The sequence below is a fragment of the Ciona robusta genome, chromosome 10 (assembly GCF_009617815.1).
Source record: "Ciona robusta chromosome 10, ASM961781v2".
NCBI classification, from domain to species: domain Eukaryota; kingdom Metazoa; phylum Chordata; class Ascidiacea; order Phlebobranchia; family Cionidae; genus Ciona; species Ciona robusta.
The window spans coordinates 7,823,154-7,850,554 of record NC_143244.1 but is presented as its reverse complement, the minus strand read 5'-3'; the positions used below and the strand labels follow the sequence as shown (position 1 = coordinate 7,850,554).

The window sequence follows — 27,401 nt, the reverse complement described above, 5'->3', positions numbered from 1 at the left end:
TTAACAGCTATTGCTCCAACTTGATAGTTACTAATGAGTTGTCCAAATTGTCAACCATACACCAATATAGAAACCAAAGCCAAAACACACACAAAGTTTAATACTTGATTACTTGCAAGCAGGCATAGGGTAAATGAAACTATCGATACGATGCATAAAAAGACATTTTGAGTTTCACAGCTCACTGCGCATAAATAAGTATGTGATAATATTTTTTTTTACTTTTTGCAGGTTCACCAGATTGCCTTGGTAGGGGTGTATGCCAACCACCATTATCATTGTTAAACGGTGCTCCTACATCTGCCAGTACCTTATACCAATACGTGGAACCATATTGTGCATGCAATGCTCCATACATGGGTGATAGTTGTGAACTAACTTGCTACCATGGAACTGCCCAAAGATCGCTTAATGGAACATGGTGGTGTCAATGTGATCCTTGCTATGCAGGGAGTGACTGCAATCTATTGTGCAACCTTCAGGTATGGTTTGAATAAACAGACTCAGTGTCTAATATGTACGTTGTCATTTTTGATCTTCTTTTGGCAGCAAAATGTTATGTCTGTTTATTTTCTAACCTGTTTATATTAATAATATACAGTTTTACTTTGTTACAGGGCACCTGCTCAGATGGGATATGTGACTGTGGATTCAATGGTTGGCGTGGCAACAGTTGTGACGTCCCTGGTTGTCCAGGTTATGACAGAGATTGCACACGACATGGAGATTGTAACCTTGCGTCTGGGAAATGTGTTTGTTCTGAGGGTTGGTCTGGAGTTGGATGTCACGTACCTGATTGTCCTGGAGATCCAGATTGTAATTCACATGGGGAGTGTGTACAAGCACCTCTTCCTTACAATGATGATGGTATAAGCGTTCTTAACCTACCCCCTGTATGTGAATGCGACCCTGGGTTCTATGGTCTGGCATGCGAATATACGTGTTCGAACGGCACCATTGATGAAACTGCACAGAACTGTTCATGCGCTCCATGCTATAGTGGTCATGCTTGTAACATCTTGTGTTCAAACATCGGTACTTGCTCTGATGAAGGAACTTGTGTTTGTGGGTTCGATGGAGGACGTGGAGAGTTTTGTGAAGAACCAGGTTGCCCAGGTAAGCGTTTAAATTATTACCCACAAAATTACATACGTGGTATCTTGTAAGCAGGCACAAGGTGTATGAAACACAACACCCGTGTTATAATGACTGTCATTGCCCCGTCATGTGAGGATAAATGGGTCACCTAAAATAATCCACATATAGAAATTGTGCAGATTAAATTGTCGGTAAACATATGGAATTAAAGCAAGAACCAACTTCCCTTAGGTGTAAATGAGATTGATTGTTCTGGACACGGCCAATGTGTGTCTGCTACCGGCAAATGCATCTGTAACCCTGGATGGACGGGCACAGGTTGCCACATACCTAAGTGTTTGGATGATTGTAACCAACGAGGTGAATGCTTCCCAAGTGATCCACAACTACAAGCGTTCAAAAATGGTGATTTAATTTCTTGTTTTATGTTATTGAGCACATAGTGTTATTTTTTATATAATGAGTTTTGGCACATATTATTTTATGGACAAAGTGAAATTGGGCACATATCAAAATTGGTACACACAGTATAAATAAACATATTATGTAATTGGACATATACTATATTATAGAAAAAGGGTTTTATTCGGCGCATTTTTGCAGCTTCTTGTTTTTCCATTGTTACATACTGTCACAATTGTAATGAGATGATGAACATCTATCTAAGCATCGCATGTGCTTATTCTTTGATAAATAATCTCCTTGAACTGCACAGTTATATTGTTACCATCACGCCCGTTCGCCGACACAACTTTTTTATTCTGACCTCATCGCTGCATGTAAACCAACTATTGCAAAAGTTGTGATAAAAACCTTTGTTTTTCCAGCTATTGTTCCTTACTGTCGCAACTGCAACGATGGTTGGATGGGAACGTCATGTGAAGTGCCTTGTGCATTCGGGGAAGAAGTTCCCAAGAATAGTGGTTTCTGTCAATGTGATGCATGCTACCATGGTGTATCATGCGATACTATGTGTGGTGGGAATGGTAACTGTACAGCTGGCTCATGTGACTGTACAAATGATGATGGGCTAAATACTGGAAACTGGGGCGCGTATTGTGACCAACCGAGCTGTCCTGGAATTGGTGAGTTTTTGATAAAATATATATAAATGTGATAAAATATTTTGACCTAAAAGCACTGCAATGTATTGTGAAGAAACATGACACTTATTTTATATAAGGGTGAGACCTTTAGCAAGGCTGTTCAGAAGTTTTAGATTTTGGCCCTTTAATGCAGCAAATTAAATTTTTACTTTTTGTTAAAAACACTTAATGTTACAAGTTTCAAACTCATTAGAACATGACACCAACGTATTAGAACACGACAATTATAAATGAATTATAAATTATAATTAAATAATTGTTAATTATTTTTTCAGGTGTTCCTTGCAGTGGTAAAGGGAGTTGTAACCTTATCAACCTTGAGTGTTGGTGTGACCACGGTTGGAAAGGATCGGGTTGTCACGTTCCCGACTGTCCTGGCGAGATTGATTGTAATGGAAGGTCTGTTTGTAATGCAACAACTGATCCACCATCTTGTACACTTTGTGATGAAGGTATGTAGGAATTACTTCTTGTAAAAGGTCGATACACTGTTGTGGGGGTATGTGTTCTTGGGCAAGGCACTTAACGGCAATTGCTTCAACCAAGTGGTTACTAATAGGTTGTTCAAATTATCAGCCATACAGAAAAAGAATCTTGAATGTTCACAATTTCAAACCAACAACTCTAACATTGAGACTACTAAGTTTACTAGCTTTGAATTCTGTTTTAAAGTTTACATATAGGAAGCGTTGCCTTACATAATAACGAACCTTCTAGGTTGGTTTGGCGACGCATGCGAGAAGGCTTGTGTGTTTGGCACCCCTTCAAATGGAGTATGTGTGTGTGATTCCTGTCATACTGGGGTTGCATGTAATGTAGAATGCTCTGGTTACGGAGCTTGTGTTGAAGGAGCTTGTTCTTGCCAAGAGGCTTGGTGGGGTAAGTAGTGACTTTAGTAATATGTGTTAAAAAAAATTTGAAAAAGTTAAAGAAATTAAAAAAAAATGTTTTGCTTAAAACATTTTAACATGATTATAAATTAATAATAAATATTTAAATGTCAACAGGAGACAAATGTGAAACGCAAGGCTGCCCTGGCATTGCTGAATATTGTACAGGCCACGGCCACTGTAGCATCCTGGAGCAATCTTGCCATTGCTATAGTGGTTGGAAGGGGACAGGTTGTTCGACACCTGACTGTCCTGGAGCACCTGATTGCTTTAATAGAGGTATGGTAGAAAACCATCGTGGAAAAACAATATATATATATGAATAAATACAGTAGAATAACATTGTGGGAAAAATTTACAACTTTAAGTCAAAATTGTCCCTTTTGATCCAATTTATAGCAAACACAAAATGTACGTGGTCTGTTGGTGGTATAGCAGAATAGGGTGTTTTCCTCCTGAGCAAAGGGTACCAGGTTTAATTCCTGGTGCTGCTACCATTGTGGCAATGTGTGTATTTGTGGCTGTGGGTTATAGGTTGGTGTGTCTTGGACAATTGCTCCAATTCAGTATGTAACACTTAATCATTACAAACTTACTACCATAACCATAACGACTGTCATTGCCCATTAAGGATAAGTAAATTATATTTATTTATGTATGTTAAAACTAATTACATCCCAGGTGATTGCGACGCCATCAACTTTGCCCAACCTATGTGTGTGAATTGCACTGGTGGTTATATTGGTGGTTCATGTAACATACCATGTATACATGGATATGAAGACCCCCCACAAAGTGAAGCATGCGTTTGCTCAAGTGTTTGTTACACTGGTGATGCTTGTGATATCACTTGCTCAAATAAGGGAACTTGTGAGAATGGGAACACCTGTGTCTGCCAAGAAGGTTTGTATTGATTTATTTTTTAAAACTTAAAATATTGATTTTTTAAACATGATATCCTACCCAGATTACAAAGTTAAACATATAGGGAACTGAAATATCGGTTAAAAAACATTGAAAAAATGAATAAAATAGAACTGTTATTAGGAAAATATAGTTTGCAAAATTACGTTAAAATTTAGTTTCAAAATTACGTTTTTACTTGGTTAAAACATGGAAATAGCATATCCAGGTGTCTCTCCACCCTTCAATTTTTTACTTTATCTTTTAAAACATTTTTTAGAATAACATCTAAAAAATGTCATTTTTTTGTAATATCATCCATCCCACCCACTTTTATAGCATGTTATTTCTCCTACCCAGGTTACAAGGGTGAAACTTGTGGTGAACTCCACTGTCCTGGTGGGGAAGAAATGTGTTCAGGTCGTGGCTCGTGTGTAAGGATTAATGAGCGTTCAGTTTGTGTGTGTTCACCTGGTTTTGGAGGGAATGACTGCTCGGAACTTATTTGTCCGGGAGAACCATATTGTAATAATAGAGGTGAAAATAAATAATTAAATGTGTAATATTTTTGGATCTTTTTTAGTTTAAATTTGGAAAAGATTTTGTCTGGCATTTTTGCGTAGTTGTTTAATTGCTTGCATCATAACCAGAGGATATAGAATTCAAGATATATACTGCGAGTTTTAAAAATAAACCAAGTAAAATTTACTTTAAAGCTTGCTTGGTAGTTAGGTGTCCATTTTTTAAGCTGAATGTTTTTAAATTGGTGTTCGAATTGTTTTTGTAATATCATCTATATATTGTTGTTATATTTCATCAAAAATATATACCACAGGTGCCTGCACACTTTTGGATTCCGTCCCACAATGTGTATGCGACCATGGTTTTGATGGAGACGCTTGCGAAAGGTGTAGAAGTCGATACACAGGATCACTTTGTGATAGATGCATCAGTGGGAGGGTTGGATATTCAAGCTCTTGTGAGGTGAATTGACATTATTATAAATATATAACATATGCGACATGATGAATTGACATAACTTAACTTTTATCTCTTTTGGTACGATAGTGAAGATTACAGTATAAATTAACTACTTTGACTTTATTTATTATAAACAAATAAAGGTGTAATTGTAAGAAAAGTGTACAACCTGAAAAAAATGAAACAATGTAAAGTAAAAATACATATTTTGAACAATAAATAGATGTATGGGTCATTGTTGAAACTTCTTCTCAGGTTCCTTGTTTCCATGGTTATGGTGCGGAAAGTAACGACACTCAGTGTATCTGTTATAATGATGGTGTCAATGGGAAGTGGAGTGGAGATACTTGTAATGTGTAAGTTCATATTTATACTGGTATTAGAAACGTGTTGATATCATATATAATATAGAAAACATAGAGATATTGTAATATAGAAACAAGCTAATGTATGTCTGTTTTCATTTAATTTAGAACACCAACGTGGCAACGTTATAACTTTGCATTTTCTTCTCAAGTCAGAATTATTATTAATTTTACACCATATATGGTGGCTTTATGCTTCATGCACTTTATGCTTATTTATGAGTTGCAACATCTGCAACTTTGTAAAAAATATTTATCTTTTTTCTGTGCTGTTTATTAAACAAAATACTTTAACCCAAATATTTTAAGTCAACAGCTGAATATGGGTGTTTCACATATTATCCATTCATAACCACTGGTGCATACACATATGTTATTCATGTTTACCCAAACCCACCTTCCCCTTCAAGTTCTAACACACACTCTGTTCAATCATAGTTAACAAATAATTTATCACTTATAAATAAATGCCATTGATTAAACCAGATGCCAGGGAGGATGGGACGCGCCATCTTGTACAACCTGCCACCAAGACTACATAGGTGATGGTCACTGCAGTATTCAATGCATGGCTGGTAGAGGAGAGTACCGTCATCCACAAGAAGGGAGTGGAGGAACAAATATGATCAAGGTTGGTAAAAACCTAACCTACATTTCTAAACGAAATTAAACATTGTTATTTATAATTTCTACAAAATGAAACAATATTGTTTATAGTTTCTAAACAAAATCATCTTTAGAAAGACTAAGGTACCGAAAAACTTTTTGCAAGTTCTGTTTTTTACAACTTTTGAATAAATACCTTTACCCTCCAATTACAGAAGAGGTTTTCTGTATTCCGGGTATTTTCAATAGCATTTTCTTTACAAAGAAAATTAAGTAAAATGTTCTGATTTGAAACTTACAGTGTAACTCTTTTTACTACTTAAAAAATCAGTTTATAACTTTAAATATACTTATATTTCAACACACGTATAAAAAGTTATTGAATCAATAAATTTATATCACCAGCCATTACTGGCGTGCACACAAGTAACATCAGAAGCGAAATATATTTGGTGGGGATATGAGAACTCCAACTCACATATTGTGACTGTGGACTATGGTGCTGACAACCATTTCATCATTGAAACTAATACTGAAACAAGAACACAGAAAAACTTCAGACAAGTTGTCACATTTTACCCTGGAAGACATTATAATGTATTTAAAACAAGGTATAATATAATCTATGTATGTAGACTATATGTTTCAGCACTAATGGGTGCAATTATTAAAATAGCAATGTATGTATGCTATGTGTAAAATCCACTGTCGTTTTGCTGATATATCCTTTTCATTTGTCTTTTTATTTTCTCCATTCTTTAATCTTCACTACAGTAATTGCAAGGACAAATAAAAGTTACATTATATTTTTATAATATAATTTCTTCTTATATTCCAGCACTTCTTCCAATGATGAGATCATTAAATGGGTTTTAAACAACCCCAACAACAACAACCCACCCAACGTTGCTTCTTCGAATGATTCAACAACAGAATGCGCAACCGACATCAAGCCAACACAGGTATGGGGTTTGAAATTGTTTAAAACTCTTTGTAGTAGTTTTGTGAGCATTTTTATATACTGTATCCTCCTTATTTCAGGAATATTATTAGTGATTGCTTCAACCTAGTGGTCACTAATGGATTTTATAATTTATAAATTGTCAGCCATATAGAAAAACAATAACCCACAAAGTTCCATAACTCGAGCGTGCGCAAGACTTGTGTGTAATAGAATATAAATTTAATCTCTTCAAGTTGCCTGACTCTTAAGTTTAATTGACCAACTATTAATATAAATTAATTATAAATACTACTATACTTTAACATTTTTGCATTGGTTTCACAGATTGCAGGTCCATACACTGATGGTGCAAACGATCCAGGTTACTGCGCATGTCTACCTGGTTACTGGGGCAATAGGTGTCAAAACATCTGCCCAGGTGGTGAATTAAATCCATGTTACGGGCATGGTACATGTGTATCAAGCACTGGTATCTGTGAATGCAAGGAAAGGTTTAGAAACGACACAAACTGTGAGCAATGTATAGAAGGCTGGATGGGAAGTGACTGCTCAGTTGCTGCTAGCCAAGGTTTGTGTTTATTTTAAGTTATTTGAACATAAAAATATCTTGCTTTTTGTTAGCTGGATTCTTATTTTATGTTTTTATTTTTTAGAAAATTATTTTTGTTTACTTTGGTTAAAAATGCAATTTTATCTGTTTTAAAATAATAAGTTTATGTACAGGAATGGAAATAAAGAAAAACAACAGATAAAACATATAAACAAACACAAATCATTGATTACAAATGTGCCAAGGGTTAACCCTAAACACTGGCAACAAACTTTAAGCCATTGCAGTTTATTTAATAGGATGTTATTAATCCAGTTAGACGGAAAATGTGCATACATCTTAACTTACCAAAATTAAAAAATTTTTAACAAATTTTAGGAATTAAAAACGCAACCAAAACCATATACACTGGGCTTGTAAATTCTGCCGCTCATTTCAGTACGTTTGATGGATCCCTGTTCAGCTTCCGTGGTAGTGGAGATTATGTTTTACATAGGTCTGCAGGTTTATCTATACAGGTGAATGTGAATGCATTGGCTTACCAACACTTGAAATAGTAATGGTTTGGGCGTTCGCTTTTGAAACCTGATAATACTGGGTTCGAATCTTACTGCTACCATTATGGTAGCAGTAAGCATATTTCCTTGAGGAAACATCTAATCTTAATTGCTCTGACTCAGTGGTCACTTATTTGAAACAAAAGAAGTTTTAGTATACATACTTGTTTAAAATGGCAGACATGAAGTGTATGGAGTCACCATTTACAATAGAATGCATGTGGTTAGCTCTGGTCGTCCGACAGACCTACACTGTGATGATAAATAAATGATATTACTGATAAAATCTTTGATACTTAGATGCAATCTTTGCTTGTTTTTTAAATAGATTCGAATGGTTCCATGCGACCAGGAGGGCCATAGTTGTGTTTCAATGATCGCTATTAATGTTGGTTCATCTACCTTGGTGATACAAGCTGGGTAAGTCACAATTCTGTGATTCAATGTGGCCAAAAATATAAGCGACACATTTAAAGTCACAAACCCAAAGCCACAAATTAAAATCCACAAACAAGAGAGTTTTCAACTTTTACTTGTAGCCAGAGATTCAGAGCACGATAGAACGCAATGAAATAAAAATAAATCAAAATTTTATGTACTCTACATTTCTTTTCTTTCCCAGATACACTGATACAGACTTGGATGGTTTAGTTTGCATTGATGGAGGAAATGTTAATGTTGGAATGACAAGAATATTGGATGCGAATCATACACTCAGTCACCCAATGTTGGGCCGATATGTGTTTGATGTCGGTACAACTAATCAAACCAATTCTACAAGTCCATTCAGGTTTGTTGAATGTTTATTGACATGTGCTTCGTAGGCAAACTTATTTAAAACATACAAGGAGATCTTTTATTTTTCATAAATGATACAGCAATGTAGCATGGGTTCTGGTTCATACTCCATTACAAGTTACCACAAATGTAACTTATCCTAGCATGGCGGGGCAACGACAGTCATAAAACACGGGTGTTCTGTTTCATACACCTCGTGCCCGCTTACAAGTTACCACATATGTAACTTATCCTAGCATGGCGGGGCAACGACAGTCGTTACAACACAGGTGTTCTGTTTCATACACCTCGTGCCCGCTTACGAGTTACCACGTATGTAACTTATTTATCCTCGATGGCGGGGCAACGACAGTCATAAAACACGGGTGTTCTGTTTTATATACACCTCATGCCCGCTTACGAGTTATCACGTATGTAACTTATTTATCCTCGATGGCGGGGCAACAACATTCGTTATAACACAGGTGTTCTGTTTTATACACCTCGTGCCCGCTTACAAGTTACCACAAATGTAACTTTCTGGGCGATTTTTCTGTATTTTAATATTTTAAGCTAAAGAGATTACATTATAAAGTATCAAGTCATTATTATCACAAATTTAATTCCTAACTTTACCCACAGTCTTGAGATCTCCATTACTGGTCGTTTTATGAACTTGGTGGCCAGGAGTAGAAAAGATTGGTGTTCCACTGCATCTGGTTTGCTTGGTTTATGCAACAACCATACTGGGAATGATTTCATCACCAGAGATGGCATGGTGGGATTACTTTAACCTAATACTTATTTTTGTTTTACTTTTTTAATAATGCTATTACTAAAACTCATGTTATATATTGAATGTATTTTTTTAGTAATACTAGGTCTTTTACATCTTTTAATTATTTTTATGACAAAGTTTAATGATTTAAAGCTATAAAAAGTTTGTGCAAAGTCTAGATAAAATTGAAATTTATAGATTTTTTGACATAGATTGGGAATACAACAATAGCCGCAAAAATAAATGTTCTTTAGTAATTTTTACTGTTCTAGTGATTTCTGTTTTTAACCACATTAATTTTTAAATTTTTGTTTTGTTTTTCAAGGAAATTACAACTCCTGAAATAGAGGAAGAAATGCTGAGTCAGTTTGCTGAGTCATGGAAAGTATCGGCCATCGAGGGAGACCGATTGTTGTTCAACAATAACACTTGTAGCATCGCTTATAGAGGGTTATTATCATCACAATCACAATATTGTCTCCTCTTCCGCGGAACAATTATTAAAACACAACCAATATGGTCGTTCTCTAACTATGACATAACACTCGAAATGGACGTGAAGATTACAGCCACAGCGGGGTCGAGATGTTTTGATGTTCTATCTTACAACAGAGACGCTGATATCTCCCTTAAACTTCGTGCATGTGTTGAAGATTCAACCAACCAAGCTTTCTTAAGAGCAACATACTACTCGCCAAACAAGAACGGCCTACAGTCAGCACATATGTTATTTGATTATCAAACTACGTTCAAAATATATTTGGACTCTTGGTATCGCGTTGCTATGACTTGGAACAAAAATGACAAACTTCTGCAGGTATTTATTTTAAAGTCATGTTGATATTTGTAATAACTTTAATTTTCTTTTAGGTAGAAGTAACAACTTAATGTTAAATTGACATAATTAGGCTATATCTTTGTGACAGACCTTCGGAAAAGCGATAGGTCTTATTAGTCCATATTGTAGAATCCTATGTGTTTTTTTACCACAAGAACTAGTGTGATCGGAATAACTTTTATTACTTAATTACAGATCATAGCATTTGAAAACGCCTTAATACTTAGTCACTTTACCTCCTGTGTTTTAACTTATATTATGTTTACTGTATTTTTATTTTACAGATCATAGCATTCGACAATGCTGATTCAGTTGGTCTTGTTTCACGATTCACATTCTCGGGTATTGGGGACGAAAACTTGTTCCAGCCTGGTGGTTTCATATCATTAGGCCAGTGGGAGCTACCTACAAGGACCTCAGTTGCTGAGAGCATTTGGATCAACCAAGTTGCTTTATGGAAGAGTGAGCTAACCAGAGATGAGATTAGAAACAATATGAGGAGAGTTGTTAAGATTTCTGAACCAAATCTGGCAAACTTATGGAAATTTACTGAAGGTTTGTTTCTGTTTAATATTTGTGAGAGTGTGTTTGGACAAGACACTAAAAGGCAATTGCTCTAACCCAGTGGTCACTAATGGGTTATCCAAATTGTCAGCAATACTTCAGTCATAAATTATAACACAAAGTCACATACATGGTAGGGCCTAACTTGTTACCAAAAACTAAAGGTGTGAATAAAAACACTCGTGTCATAACTTCTTAAGTTTCTCTAGTATGTAAAATAAAAAGTTGCATTCATTGATTTTTACAAATATTTATCTCAGGTCAAGGACTCATGGTGCATGATGTGGTTTCTAACTATAACTTGCATATGCTTGGTTATGGAAGGAGAACTCCTATCTGGACGCTATGTTCAGTTAACCATGTGCAGTGGTTACAAGAAGATACTATCTCCACTACACAAATGAATGACACCGTACTGAATAACTACGCCCAAGTTTGCTCTGACTTAATCTACAGTGAAGCTATGCGTGGTGCATGCGGTAGTATTGGAACATCAGTGGCTTTGTATTTCTATCAAAGCTGTAAGGCTGATTGTGCAAGAACCAGGGACATCACATATGCTTCATATGCTGTAGCTGCCTATGCAGAATACTGCCAAGCTACTTTATGCTTGAAGACTTGGCCTGCATTACAACTATGTTCTACAGCACCACAATACATGGAACTGTCACAACAATGCAGAATATTAACCTCAAGTTGTTTATCTGGAAAATCTATTGCAGAAGGTGGGTGTTTTATTATGTTAGTTTTGGCTGGACAGTGGATGGAATAATCCATTTGTAACTGAAAGTGTGGAACCGTCACTGACATGTGTGTAACTTGGGGAAGCTTGAACTAGTGGTCACTAGTGGGCTGTCCAAATTGACAGCTATACAAAAAATCACCCACAAAGTTACAAAGGGTAACTGGTAATCAACACAAGTGTGTAAAACCATCACATATGTTGTGCAATTTGACATCGGTTATAACACTGAGTTACCTCACCGTGCAAGTTTAAAGGGCACTTTATTTGGTGTATTGGTCAACTAAAAATCCCGACATGCTTTGGGACTTTAACCACGTAGAGTAGAAAAAGTCATTTTATTTAAAACCATTTTAATTCCAGGTGAATGTGAATGTTTCCATGGTTGGTTTGGTTCAACATGTCAATACCAATGCCCTGGTACTTCACGCAGCCCTTGTAGTGGTGTTGGGGTTTGCGACCAAGTGGATGGGAAGTGTTCGTGCCCTGTTAACTATGACCAACAGTCCCCTGCATGCACACGGTGCGCGCACGGCTATGCAGGCAAAGACTGCAGCGCTTATGAGATTGAAGTGAAGGATGGCTTGGAACAAATCACCGCTTCAGCTTATGGCTTTGGAGAATATATCACTTATGATGGGTTAAGTTACACCTTGCCGAAAACTGGCGAATTCTCTTTGGTGAACTCAACAGATTTGGGAGTCTACTTGCGACAGGTAATTTTATTGTAATATTTATGTAATTATTGGTATATTTAAATCAGTGTTATAACAATCCAAAATTTTAGTATGCCATAGAACTTTTAATATAATTATAAAACCGAAAAAAAATCAACTGGGCTTGCTGATCTGCACGTTATCAACATTTCTGTTACTGTCCTTGGTTGATCAAAGCATTATCACCGTTCACTCATTACATTTCTATTATCCATTTTTCACCTTATCCGACCAGATTTTGGAAAATATTTTCCTAACTTGACCAGATAATAAATGTAGTAATGTTCTGTTAAAGATAAACTCTTTGTCAATTAATCACAAACCTTATTATTAACAGAGTCGAACACGACGAAGTGCATCTACCCAACCCAAAACAAAACCTCCACAGCCAACTTACTCAATAAGTCAGATCGTTGTTTGTTTGAATGGAATCAAACTAGGAATCCACACACCCTTCCCTATGACTGGGTTAACTGAAGAACCTACACACATTAACAACCAGGGTATCCCGGAGTTTGACCCTTTGTTTTTCATCAACAAAAACAAAGTCAAGATTGGAGTTGGTTTGGACAAAGGCATGACTCTTAGTGATGGTTCAAGTGTGGTGAGGCAGTCAGTCGTGTGGACGGAGATTGTTCAAAACCAAACTTCTCAAGTCAACCCAGACGGTAACATCACACAGAATATTGTTCGAGTCAATTTACAAGGAACCTTTTTTAATGTGTTTATTACAAGTGATAAACCCCTCGGGCCAACCACAAATATATCGCAAGTATTGGAAGTACAAGGTGTTGGGCTGAGTGGAACTCCTGATAAGAATATAAATAATGAGATTGTGGATTCTAAAGGGAATTATATCAAAGTGGAAGATTTGAGTCGCCAAGTTATTGTGGATGAATTTGCAACGTCTGCGTCTGTGATCGATTCAAATGATGAGATGTTCATTTACAATGATAAAGAATATTCTGAACCCAGAGTAACAACAGCTGGTGGAAACTGTTTGAGTTTCGTATCATACAACCTTACCAACAGTAACACTACAATGGAGAACTCTACACTTGGAAATACAACTTCTTCTCCTAATGCCACGCTACCATCGTACATGATAGTAACCTCAGACTATCTACCTGAATCTACAGTGAGCATAAAGGACAATGTTTCTTTGGAGTTTTACTTTAAATTAAATGGAGCCAACAGTTCTGGGGTGTTTTTCTCTTACTTACCTCCCAACAATACGGATGAAACTGGATTTGATTTAGCGGTTATTGATAACGCTATTAAACTCGGCTGTAATGGAAGCTGGATAGATACAAGCATATGCCCCCCTACTTATAAGACCTTCTGTGACTGGGGTATGATTGTAATCAACTGTGACCGTGCAACTGGAGATATCTGGCTTATATATGTTACTTCAAGTGGGGGTGTTTATGTTGGTAGAAGGATTTCGTCATCTGAGATTAACTCGCTGACACGATATGTTGGTGGTGGTAGTGTGTGGTTCAGACCTGGATCAAGATTGTCTCTTGGTGGTGGTTCGTTTATCAATAGGTTGAACCTGAATGGTGGATGGTATGGAGGTGGTTCATCTAACACTAATGGTGGTGGGAGTTCCACACATAGTGGTTATTACAAGCCCTTTGGTGGAAGCATTGATGAAGTTCACGTTTGGAAGCGAACATTTGATAAATTGGGTTGTATTCAAAACTTTGGGATTAAGTTTGGTTCCAATCTGTTGTACAGTGGAGCTTCTAACCGACATGGGGATGTAGCAAGTGGAGTTTGGTTCTTAGATGAAGGGGAGGGACATGTGTGTACCTCAGCTATTGCAGGTTAGTATGGATAGTATTTATAATGAATAAGAATCACCTTGTAGACAGGAGATGATGCTACCTTTGTGACCAGATATGTCCTTACTGGGTGAAACATTATAATTGCTTCAACCTATCGGTTACTAAATGGATTTTATAAGTATGTAGCCATATATTAAAACAATATAAAGTTACATATATTTTTAAGCAGACAGGATGTATAGGAAGCCATCGTTTATGGTGCATAGTCTGACACCTGTGTTATAACTCTAAGTAAACTACTAATAAAGAAAAAATGAATAATGGTAATAAATAAAGTTCTATCTGTTTTACAGGTGGGCCATCATTTACCATTTCCCTTGGTGGTGGTGGTTCTGGTAGTGGAGGTGGTGGCAGTGGTGGCAGCGCTGGTAGTAGTGGAGGCAGTGGCAGTGGTGGTGGTGGTTCATCTGGTGGCTCTGGTTCTGGTGGTTCTATCTCAATATCCAGTGGAGTAACATGGACACCATCTAACGCACCAGTAGTTGGTGTGATACCCGTGAATGATTCACCGGATTCCTGCAACTGCGAGTAAGTTTTCTATTCTATATGGGTGAGGTCCTACAGTGAGGCATGCCATGGGACCTGGGAATTAGATTAAAGACATTAAATGGACAAACATGAGATGTATGTTTGTAGGGTGTAATGAGCACTCTCTAATCCAACAAGTGATTGAAACATTTATTCTTTAGCATTTCATAACTAATGTTTTTGACAGCTAGTTAGCTGTTTTTGCACAATATTCTGTCTTTCTTATCAAAACACAAAGGACAAAATATTTCATGCATTATCCTTTACCAACGGTCTAAATATAACAAAAATATCTTATCCTTTACCCTTAGACCAACAGAGCCAGTTACGGAAGTCTTTGAAAACAATGACACAACATGGGCTGAAGATGCATGTAGAACTGCCTTGGGCCCAATGATGAGCAACCCACTGTGTCGAGATGGGATGGGAGACCAACAAGATGTGTTTATGCAGAGTTGTATGAATGATGTGATAACCTACAATGATACAAACATGGCCAAAGTTGCAGCAGATGCTTACATTGGGGTTTGCAGGTAATTAAAGATGGAAGAGTCTTATCAACATTTGTTTTAATGTTACTATGCATATGTGTTCTTGGGCAAAACAATTAACGGCAATTACTCCCAACTCAGCAGTCACTAATGGGATTTTTATTTTCACACTCATACCAAATTTAAATAATATATGCATGAAGAAAGTTTTTAAATGTTAACACATAAGCAAACACAAGGCATATTAAACTGCATCATATTGTGCATGATAAGACACCCATGTTACAACGTATGACTTGCCCTGGCACATAAAGTTAAACAAGTGGTATTGAACTTATATTTTAGAATAACAACCACAGTAATAAATATATCTCCCAGGTTCACCTTGAACTTGCCTGACCCTTGCATCTCCAATCCATGTCAGAATGAAGGTGTATGCAACAATGAAGATGGTACAACATATAACTGTACTTGCCCTTGTGGATGGAATGGAACCAACTGTGAAATACAAATCGGTGAATATTCTCTTCATTACTCAGCTTTATGCGACTAAAACCAATTTGTGCTGCGGTTATGGGACAACGCTGGGCGCCGGCATCTCAGGGTGTTAGGGTAATGAGACAATGCTAACCTAAATCTCTGGGTGTTAGGGTAATGGGACAATGCTGACATAAATCCTTGGGTGTTAGGGTAATGGGACAATGCTAACCTAAATCTCTAGGTGTTAGGGTAATGGGACAATGCTAACCTGAATCTCTGGGTGTTAGGGTAATGTGACAACGCTGGGCTAAATCCCTGGGTAGTAGGGTAATGGGACAACTCCTTCTTAAACCCTTGAATGTTGAGGTAATGGGGCAACTCTAGTGTAAATCCCATGTCCCAAGGTGTGCCTCACTATAGGACCTTTTCCATATAAAACAGAAACCAGTTTGTTGATATCTATTTTTCATATTTTTATTTATTCTTTTTACTAGATGAATGCACGGTCAACCTGTGTCAGCATGGAGCGCAATGTGTGGACGAACAATGTGGTTACCATTGTGTTTGTACGGCAGGATATGCTGGCTTCTATTGTCAAACACGTAAGGAATTATATTTGTTAAGCATGGTACTTAAATTGTAACTGGAAGTTCGAAGATACTGGGTTCGGGGTTCAATGCTGCTACTATTGTGAGCGTATGTGTCTTTTTTTGGTTGTCTAAATTGTCAGCCATACAGAAAACCAACACCCACAAAATTACTTGGTAGTAACTCGTAAGCGGGCACGAGGTGTATGAAACAGAACATCCAAGCAACCACATATTTTTGCATATTACATACTTACATGAAGGGAAGCCGTTTTATAATTTGGTCATATGAATTATATTCTGTACTCATGATAAACAAGTGATAACAGACTCTGTTGTTTCCACAGCATGTATGGAACCTCTTGGTCTCAACTGCGACATTCAAGCCATCCACGATGACCAGATTTGTGCTTCTAGTGAAATGCCATACGGTCGCATATGGTACATGGCGTGGGCAGCTAAAGAAGCAAGGCTACACAACACTGGATGGTATGTAATGCTAAAACCTTTATATAGGTAGGGTGTAAGAAGAAGGGACATATTTTTATTCTGTTTCCTTATCCCATTTGGTAGTAAACAAGTAATACCTATACTTCAACTTATAATTGAATATAGTAGGGTGGGGAAAATGGGACATATTTTATTCTATTTTTCTCGTCTCAAATAATTAGACCGTGAATGTGTCTTAAACATGATTTATAGACACTCATGTTGTTCAGGACAAACGCTTGGATTCCAAGGGAAGACGACTGGGAACCATGGATTCAAGTCTCCTTTTATGAAAAAACTCGTATTACAGCAATTGCTACACAGGTTAGAATTCATTGAATAAAACTATGGGTGAACTGGGTCACTTTGGGTGTATAATGTCTATAAGGGGTGCATATAAGATGACATGTTAGCTTAGGGTACACATGCTTTAATGTGCAAAAAATCCCTTTTTTTACTATGAAAAAAGACTTATTGAGTTTTGGTACGTTGGGGTCAAATCTCAATTTTTCAACTAGGGCAAAAAAATAATTTTTTTCAGTTTTGGTTCAAACATATGATACCGGTATCATGCGTTGGGGTAGAATCTCATTTTTTTCGACATTGGCAAAAAATCATTTTTTTTTAATTTTGGAGAGAATCGAAAAACAGACAAATGTTTACAAAATATGAACCAATACTTTAGGTTTTGTATGAATTATCAAGAGGGTCAAATGGTAGAAGCTACTTATCACTTTGAGAACGATCTGATAATCATTTTGAATTTTTACATTCATTTACCAAACGCCATGGTGTTTAAATATTTATTATTTTTTATAAAACAATCACCGACAAAGTTGCGGAAACAATATAGTAATAAATTGTTGCTTTCCACCAGGGTGCTATGTACAGTGAATCTTTCTCCAAAATACCCTCCTGGGTGACGTCTTACTCCATCAGCACCAGTTATAATGGCAGCTACTGGTCAATGTATGGTCGGACATTTGAAGGAAACTTTGATGAGCAATGTGACGTGAAACGAGATGTTCTACCTCTAGTTGAGGGAAACCATATTCGACTTTATCCGATCGAAGCTCATGAAAAACGAGCTTTAAGATTTGAGCTCTATGGCTGCTCTGCTTGTGGTAAGTCTTGTGGTAGGCCATGTATGCGTGACCATCAATTATTTACTCCAACAGTTGTTGTTGTTGGTAAAATTTGTGGATATTTCATTCTTATCTCAGACCAAAGTTGGTTTATTACCCTTAGTATTGTTATTATTATTGGCGTATTAGCTTATTATTATTATTATACAACATTGTATACAGTTTAAAATATACAATTCATAAATTTGTATCTTATTCCAGATTGTTGCGATCCGCTTGGTCTTGAATCTTGTGATGTTTGGGACAGCCAGTTCAGAGCTTCATCGGAATATGGAAAGAACTGCAGGTTCTGCTCCCGCATGTCCACAGCATGGCCCTATTATGGAAGGCTTAATTATAATGGCTTCAACTTGAACGCATGGATAGCAGATGATGCAGATGAACAGCCTTGGCTGGAAGTTGACTTTGTGATTGCTAAGAACATCACTGGTGTAATTACACAAGGTAAAGTAATGTTTAATGTTAGAACTTAATTGAATGAATGAATGAGTGTAACTTACTTTATCCTAAGTTAGTACTTTATAGGGTTGGAGCAATTGTGGTCACTAATGGGCTGTCTGAATTGTTAGACATATATAAACCAATCACCCGCAAAGTTACACAGTGGTAAAACTAATAGCATGTAGGAGTTGTATGAAGACACCGTATATGCACAAATTACCTGTCTTTTAACTCTTGGGTTATCTTGTGTCCAAGGATACATAAGTTAAAGAAGTGTATTTACCACTAACCCAAAATATAATCACCAGGTGGCAAACTTAGATGGTCGCCATCATACACCACAACGTTCAATGTATCTTATGGAGACGATGGCAAGAACTGGACCATGTTACCTCAGGTTTGTTGAATTTTGGTATTTTATCTAATAGTAAAAAAATAACGAAAAAGAAAAACCGTAAAACTTAGTCATTATGACAGCTTTGGGGATAAACAAGAGAGCCAAACTCTAGTTATTGAGCACGTAAACTCTAATTTTTAAACATGTAAAAAATGATTTATGTTTTAATGCAGACATTCGAAGGGAATTGTAACGCGAACGAAGAGAAGAAAACGATGTTCGAACGAGCGTTCATTGCGCGTTATCTTCGCATACACCCAATTACATGGCGCAACCATGCTACTTTACGACTGGAAGTTTTGGGCTGTCGGCCCCTTACTCCAGTCAGTGCACAAGAAGAAAGACAAAACGGTCCTTCTACGTTTGATGGCCAAGATATCTTTGGTGGATTTGATTAATTAAACCATCAAAAATTATCCCATGGCGAAAACGGAATACGATTTTTTTATTATTACTCAGCATTTAAAAAGACCAAAAAAATTAGTTTAATCGTGTAGAGTACATTACATTCTTCATAATCAAATTCGCCTTTGTATATTGTCATTATATTTCGTCATGCTAATAAACATTTCGACACATCTTGGTAGTGAAACCTTTATTGATATACTGGGTAAGACGCTTGCGATGATGAGACGATACGAGTCCAGCGCCTGACGCTAGGCGTATGTATCTTTGGCGAGACGCATAGAGAATAATAAAATAGCAATTTTTAATTATACGAGTCACCGCGTATATTAAACTCGTGTGGTAACTCGTAAGCTGGCATGAGGTGTATGAAACAAAACACTTGTGTTATAACATTCACTCATTATCGTTAATAACGGCGCTAGGCAGTTGTTGATGAGAAATGCAACACAGTAAGGTCCCAGGTTTTTAGTGTTGCAATCTACTAGGTCTTAAATTTTGTTATGTTCTCAAAGAGTTTAGTATATATATTTATGTCATGTGTGTCATATTTATGTCATGTGTGTCATATTTATGTCATGTGTGTTATATTTATGTCATGTGTGTCATATTTATGTCATGTGTGTTATATTTATGTCATGCATATGTCATATTTATGTCATGTATATCATATTTATGTCATGCCTATATCATATTTATGTCATGTGTGTCATATTTATGTCAGGTGTGTCATATTTATGTCAGGTGTGTCATATTTATGTCATGTGTGTTATATTTATGTCATGTCTATGTCATATTTGTGTCATGTATGTCATATTTATGTCATGTGTGTTATATTTATGTCATGTGTGTCATATTTATGTCATGTGTGTCATATTTATGTCATGTGTGTCATATTTATGTCATGCCTATGTCATATTTATGTCATGCCTATGTCATATTTATGTCATGCCTATGTCATATTTGTGTCATGTATGTCATATTTATGTCATGTGTGTCATATTTATGTCATGTATGTCATAATTATGTCATGTGTGTCATATTTATGTCATGTGTGTTATATTTATGTCATGTGTGACATATTTATGTCATGTGTGTTATATTTATGTCATGCCTATGTCATATTTATGTCATGTGTGTCATATTTATGTCAGGTGTGTCATATTTATGTCATGTGTGTCATATTTATGTCATGTGTGTTATATTTATGTCATGCCTAATGTCATATTTATGTCATGCCTATGTCATATTTATGTCATGTGTGTCATATTTATGTCATGCCTATGTCATATTTGTGTCATGTATGTCATATTTATGTCATGTGTGTCATATTTATGTCAGGTGTGTCATATTTATGTCAGGTGTGTCATATTTATGTCATGTGTGTTATATTTATGTCATGTCTATGTCATATTTGTGTCATGTATGTCATAATTATGTCATGTGTGTCATATTTATGTCATGTGTGTTATATTTATGTCATGTGTGACATATTTATGTCATGTGTGTCATATTTATGTCATGTGTGTTATATTTATGTCATGCCTAATGTCATATTTATGTCATGCCTATATCATATTTATGTCATGCCTATATCATATTTATGTCATGTGTGTCATATTTATGTCAGGTGTGTCATATTTATGTCATGTGTGTTATATTTATGTCATGTCTATGTCATATTTGTGTCATGTATGTCATAATTATGTCATGTGTGTCATATTTATGTCATGTGTGTTATATTTATGTCATCCCTATGTCATATTTATGTCATGTGTGTTATATTTATGTCATGTGTGACATATTTATGTCATGTGTGTCATATTTATGTCATGTGTGTCATATTTATGTCAGGTGTGTCATATTTATGTCATCCCTATGTCATATTTATGTCATGTGTGTTATATTTATGTCATGTGTGTCATATTTATGTCAGGTGTGTCATATTTATGTCATCCCTATGTCATATTTATGTCATGTGTGTTATATTTATGTCATGTGTGACATATTTATGTCATGTGTGTTATATTTATGTCATGCCTATGTCATATTTATGTCATGTGTGTCATATTTATGTCATGTGTGTTATATTTATGTCATGCCTATGTCATGTTTATGTCATGTGTGTCATATTTATGTAATGCCTATGTCATATTTATGTCATGTGTGTCATATTTATGTCATGCCTATGTCATATTTATGTCATGCCTATGTCATATTTATGTCATGTGTGTCATATTTATGTCATGCCTATGTCATATTTATGTCATGTATGTCATAATTATGTCATGTGTGTCATATTTATGTCATGCCTATGTCATATTTATGTCAGGTGTGTCATATTTATGTCATCCCTATGTCATATTTATGTCATGTGTGTTATATTTATGTCATGCCTAATGTCATATTTATGTCATGCCTATGTCATATTTATGTCATGTGTGTTATATTTATGTCATGCCTATGTCATGTGTGTCATATTTATGTCATGCCTATGTCATGTTTATGTCATGTGTGTCATATTTATGTCATGCCCTATGTCATATTTATGTCATGTGTGTTATATTTATATCATGCCTATGTCATGTTTATGTCATGTGTGTCATATTTATGTCATGCCCTATGTCATAATTATGTCATGTGTGTCATATTTATGTCAGGTGTGTCATATTTATGTCATCCCTATGTCATATTTATGTCATGTGTGTTATATTTATGTCATGCCTAATGTCATGTTTATGTCACGCCTATGTCATATTTATGTCATGCCTAAGTCATATTTATGTCATGCCTATGTCATATTTATGTCATGTGTGTCATATTTATGTCATGTATGTCATATTTATGTCATGTGTGTCATATTTATGTCATGTATGTCATAATTATGTCATGTGCGTTATATTTATGTCATGTGTGTCGTATTTATGTCATGTGTTTTATATTTATGTCATGTGTGTCATATTTATGTCAGGTGTGTCATATTTATGTCAGGTGTGTCATGTTTATGTCATGCCTATGTCATATTTATGTCATGTGTGTTATATTTATGTCAAATTAATTTTCTGACAGTTTTTCATATAGTTTTGAAGTTAAAATCCATCTTAAGATAGGCATGACATAAATATAACACACATGACATAAATATGACATATGCATGACATAAATATGACATAGGAATGACATAAATATAACTCACCTGACATAAATATGACATAGGGCATGACATAAATATGACACACATGACATAAATATGACATAGGCATGACATAAATATAACACACCTGACATAAATATGACACACATGACATAAATATGACATAGGCATGACATAAATATAACACACCTGACATAAATATGACTTAGGCATGACATAAATATGACACACATGACATAAATATTACACACCTGACATAAATATGACATAGGCATGACAAAAATATGACACACATGACATAAATATGACATAGGCATGACATAAATATGACACACATGACATAAATATTACACACCTGACATAAATATGACATAGGCATGACATAAATATGACACACATGACATAAATATGACATAGGCATGACATAAATATGACATAGGCATGGCATAAATATGACACACATGACATAAATATGACACACATGACATAAATATGACATAGGCATGACATAAATATAACACACCTGACATAAATATGACTTAGGCATGACATGAATATGACACACATGACATAAATATTACACACCTGACATAAATATGACATAGGCATGACATAAATATGACACACATGACATAAATATGACATAGGCATGACATAAATATGACATAGGCATGACATAAATATAACACAAATGACATAAATATGACACACATGACATAAATATGAAACACATGACATAAATATGACATAGGCATGACATAAATATGACACACATGCAATAAATATGACAACATGACATAAATATAACACACATGATATAAATATGACACACATGACATAAATATGACATAGGCATGACATAAATATAACACAAATGACATAAATATGACACACATGACATAAATATGAAACACATGACATAAATATGACATAGGCATGACATAAATATGACACACATGCAATAAATATGACAACATGACATAAATATAACACACATGATATAAATATGACACACATGACATAAATATGACACACATGACATAAATATTACATAGGCATGAAATAAATATAACACACATGACATAAATATGACACACATGACATAAATACGACACACATGACATAAATATGACAACATGACATAAATATGAAATGGGCATGACATAAAGATAACACACATGACATAAATATGACACACATGACATAAATATGACATACATGACATAAATATAACACACATGACATAAATATGACACACATGACATAAAGATAACACACATGACATAAATACGACACACATGACATAAATATGACATAGGCATGACATAGGCATGACATAGGCATGACATAGGCATGACATAAATATGACACACACGACATAAATATGACATAGGCATGACACTAATATGACACACATGACATAAATATGACACACATGACATAAATATGACACACACGACATAAATATGACATAAATATGACACACATGACATAAATATTACACACATGACATAAATATGACACACATGACATAAATATTACATAGGCATGACATAAATATAACACACATGACATAAATATGACACACATGACATAAATATGACACACATGACAAAAATACGACACACATGACATAAATATGACAACATGACATAAATATGAAATGGGCATGACATAAAGATAACACACATGACATAAATATGACATAGGCATGACATAAATATAACACAAATGACATAAATATGACACACATGACATAAATATGACACACACGACATAAATATGACATAAATATGACACACATGACATAAATATTACACACATGACATAAATATGACACACATGACATAAATATTACATAGGCATGACATAAATATAACACACATGACATAAATATGACATACATGACATAAATATGACATAGGCATGACATAAATACGACACACACGACTTAAGTATGACATAGGCATGACACAAATATGACACACATGACATAAATATGACATAGGCATGACATAAATATGACACACACGACATAAATATGACATAGGCATGACACTAATATGACACACATGACATAAATATGACATAGGCATGGCATAAATATGACATAGGCCTGACATAAATGTAACACACATGACATAAATATAACACACATGACGTAAATATAACACACATGACGTAAATATAACATTGCAGTCGCCGTCGGCAGTTAAAGGGTTAAACGTGACATTTCATCTTCTACGCCCAATAAAAATATTATAGTTATATCTTGACAAATACCATTCAACGTTAACATTGTGACTGAAGATACGAACGGTCATGTGTATCTATAAGTTGCTATGTACAGTTGGGATGAACTGAATGCTTGAAGTACATGAGACGTTAACGCTAATGTTTAACTAGACCACTTCAGATTTGTTTGAGTAGCTTGTTTGCGATGTGACGTATAACAGCATGTAATAAAGGGAACTGAGTTGAACGTAGATTATATAACAGTAACTTGTTATAGTGTAAGAGCGTTTAAAAGTTCATATATGTTTACTGACTAAGAAACTTAGGGAATAGTTTTATTTTTTTAAATAATATTCCTGTTTTAAGTTGGGGGTTAAAAACTACATATTAGAGACGTTTCGTTCGCTTAGTCCTCGCTTACTTTAAGGGTGGGGCAATATTGACTTTAGTTGGACATTGTGGGTATGTGAGCATCATATAGCTTACACAGGGAAAAGTACAACAGTCACATATACGACTTGTACGTTTAACAGGTCAAATAGAATTTATACGTGTTAAGTTTATTGATGCTATTGAGTTCAGGTAGAAATGTAGAACTTTAAACAGATGTTTAACTTTGAATTAGTAGTGATTTAAAATCTTTAACAGGAGCGTTATTTTATCACTACTTTGTTTTTCAAGAAAAATAATTTCCTTATCCTTACGTTTATGTCAATCAAAATTTATACCGGTAACAGTGGAAATGTGTTGTTTATCCTAGAATAAGTATATATGTTTAACTTTAAACAAAGGATGTTATTTTAACACTACTTTGTTTTTAGGAACATCAATTTCTTATTAAGTTCACACTTGTTATTGTGGTTAATATATTACTGTGGTCATGGCACATCAAGAACCATCGCATCAGTACATTGAACATGCACCGCCGCCTATATTTTACTGCTGGAAGTATTGGCTGACCACTGGAGAGGTCCGTGAGGGATGCACGCCTGTCAATCCGAACTCTAACATGCTAGATTTGAATGACTATGGTTGGGCCTACATGGCGATACCAGTCGTTGGCCTTTTTGTGCTGGTGTTCCTGTTCTATTGCGTGTGCCGTGGCAAGACCAAGCAAAAAGTGCCGAAACAACCTTTGATTTCGGAAGTCAGCGAGTCCGAGGAGGAAGAGGACTACAGAGCAAGAGGGAGGAGCTATCGTGCTGTGCCTGTTAGGAGCGCCAATGCTAAAGATTTCTACACCGTTGTTCCTATTGAGGGAAAAGTTCCATTGAACGGCAATGCGGATTCGAGGCCCCAGCAACGTATATACCCCCGCCTTACTACCATGAGACATCAAGTTGGGATAAACGGGAAGCCAGTTCGCGGTAAGGGGAACTCACAAAACCAACCTAAATCCCCCGAAGAATTCCTGCCGTCCAACGACTACCAACCAGACCCAACAGCAAAACCGGTGGAGAATTCTCGCAGCCGACAACCTTCATCATCAGAGGAGGAGCAGTAAAATAAACTTTTACGAAGACAAAATATAGTAGGGTGGGGGAAGATGGGACACTTTTTCATTCTATTTTCTCGTACCATTTAGTAGTAAACAAAAAACATTCAAATAATTATAAAACCGTATCCTCACGACTCCCATAGACCGTTGTTAATTGTTTAAAACACGATCGGAATATTTGGATATTATGTGCTAAAGGTGTCCCATCTTCCCCCACCCTACTATACATTTTGGATTCTACCAACGTTAAAACACTGTTTAATTTGTATGAACAATAATGCACCCGTTTTATGCTTTAATTAACATTTATAATTCAATTAATGTGCTTGTAGTAAATATATATCGATAGTGAAACTAAGATATGGAACAAATGTACATTTTGCTAAATTTTATAGTATGTGTGTTGTTTGCGCGTATATGCTATGCTGCCAAACAAACAGCATGGAAAATAAAATGTTTTAAAATTATGAGTTTGATGCTCGAAACTTGTTCCGTGTCCGGTACAAATTGTCCAAGACAAAACATCGTAGACAGGAGTGTATAGACAGGGAAAACCCGTGAACGGGAATAGGGAAAAGCGCGGGTTCTATGACCGTTTAAAAATGTAAATGGAATGGGCCATACGACAAAGTGTTTTATTTAATAGTCGGGAATTTTACAACACACAACAAGCAACCTGACAGCGGGTGCAATATGGCGCTGCATAGAAAGCGTTTGATACAACTTTCAAACATGAGAAACATGACGCATTTCCGTGTCCATGTAGTATACGTGGCTTGCAGGTGGGGAGAAAACGACTTGATTTGTATGTATATTAGGATGTGGTAAAATTGGCATGTTTTAATAGCGTGGGGTGAAATGAAACATGTGAGTTTTGATGTAAACAAAAAATGGACAAATTTTGAACAAAACCTTAAAATAAGTTATTAATTACAAAATTAAATATTGTTCCAATCGACCCAAATATGGTCTTAACAGACATAAATATGGTCCCATTTATTTTTTGTAATTAACAAACTTTTATTTTCTTTTTTTAACCGATCTTTTTTCATATATTTTAGGAATATATTTGTGTCCGTTGAAACAATATTAAATTTTTCGCTACCACTTCTTAACTACTGTTCTAAACTAGTAGTTAAAATCAATTTAGTTGAATCACATTTGTTTTTCACACCTTTTGCGTTTTTCGAAACTTTGAAGGCGTAAAGTTTATACCTCGAAATTTCCGATAATATGACCTACTATTTTCTAACTACTGTGCTGGAT

At 35.5% G+C, this 27,401-nt stretch overlaps 1 protein-coding gene across 2 annotated transcripts in view; it reads left to right on the top strand.

Moving 5' to 3' along the window:
- LOC149730410 (uncharacterized) overlaps window positions 1-19,422 on the top strand; it is a 93,441-nt gene extending 74,019 nt beyond the window's left edge. For both annotated transcript variants that reach the window (XM_089887363.1, XM_089887362.1), the window contains exons 142-175: window positions 232-482; window positions 618-1,116; window positions 1,330-1,503; window positions 1,926-2,183; window positions 2,480-2,656; window positions 2,922-3,083; window positions 3,212-3,373; window positions 3,776-3,997; window positions 4,358-4,534; window positions 4,833-4,981; window positions 5,234-5,334; window positions 5,830-5,974; window positions 6,355-6,560; window positions 6,788-6,911; window positions 7,238-7,481; window positions 7,842-7,981; window positions 8,349-8,440; window positions 8,643-8,810; window positions 9,440-9,575; window positions 9,901-10,392; window positions 10,698-10,968; window positions 11,238-11,702; window positions 12,083-12,435; window positions 12,773-14,264; window positions 14,579-14,813; window positions 15,125-15,346; window positions 15,683-15,819; window positions 16,279-16,386; window positions 16,719-16,860; window positions 17,091-17,184; window positions 17,738-17,984; window positions 18,207-18,449; window positions 18,755-18,843; window positions 19,017-19,422. In XM_089887363.1, coding sequence (XP_089743489.1) covers window positions 232-482; window positions 618-1,116; window positions 1,330-1,503; window positions 1,926-2,183; window positions 2,480-2,656; window positions 2,922-3,083; window positions 3,212-3,373; window positions 3,776-3,997; window positions 4,358-4,534; window positions 4,833-4,981; window positions 5,234-5,334; window positions 5,830-5,974; window positions 6,355-6,560; window positions 6,788-6,911; window positions 7,238-7,481; window positions 7,842-7,981; window positions 8,349-8,440; window positions 8,643-8,810; window positions 9,440-9,575; window positions 9,901-10,392; window positions 10,698-10,968; window positions 11,238-11,702; window positions 12,083-12,435; window positions 12,773-14,264; window positions 14,579-14,813; window positions 15,125-15,346; window positions 15,683-15,819; window positions 16,279-16,386; window positions 16,719-16,860; window positions 17,091-17,184; window positions 17,738-17,984; window positions 18,207-18,449; window positions 18,755-18,843; window positions 19,017-19,241 — 8,402 coding nt within the window. In that variant the 3' untranslated portion in view covers window positions 19,242-19,422. The remainder of the gene's footprint in view (window positions 1-231; window positions 483-617; window positions 1,117-1,329; window positions 1,504-1,925; window positions 2,184-2,479; window positions 2,657-2,921; window positions 3,084-3,211; window positions 3,374-3,775; window positions 3,998-4,357; window positions 4,535-4,832; window positions 4,982-5,233; window positions 5,335-5,829; window positions 5,975-6,354; window positions 6,561-6,787; window positions 6,912-7,237; window positions 7,482-7,841; window positions 7,982-8,348; window positions 8,441-8,642; window positions 8,811-9,439; window positions 9,576-9,900; window positions 10,393-10,697; window positions 10,969-11,237; window positions 11,703-12,082; window positions 12,436-12,772; window positions 14,265-14,578; window positions 14,814-15,124; window positions 15,347-15,682; window positions 15,820-16,278; window positions 16,387-16,718; window positions 16,861-17,090; window positions 17,185-17,737; window positions 17,985-18,206; window positions 18,450-18,754; window positions 18,844-19,016) is intronic.
- The last annotated feature ends 7,979 nt before the right edge of the window (window positions 19,423-27,401 follow it).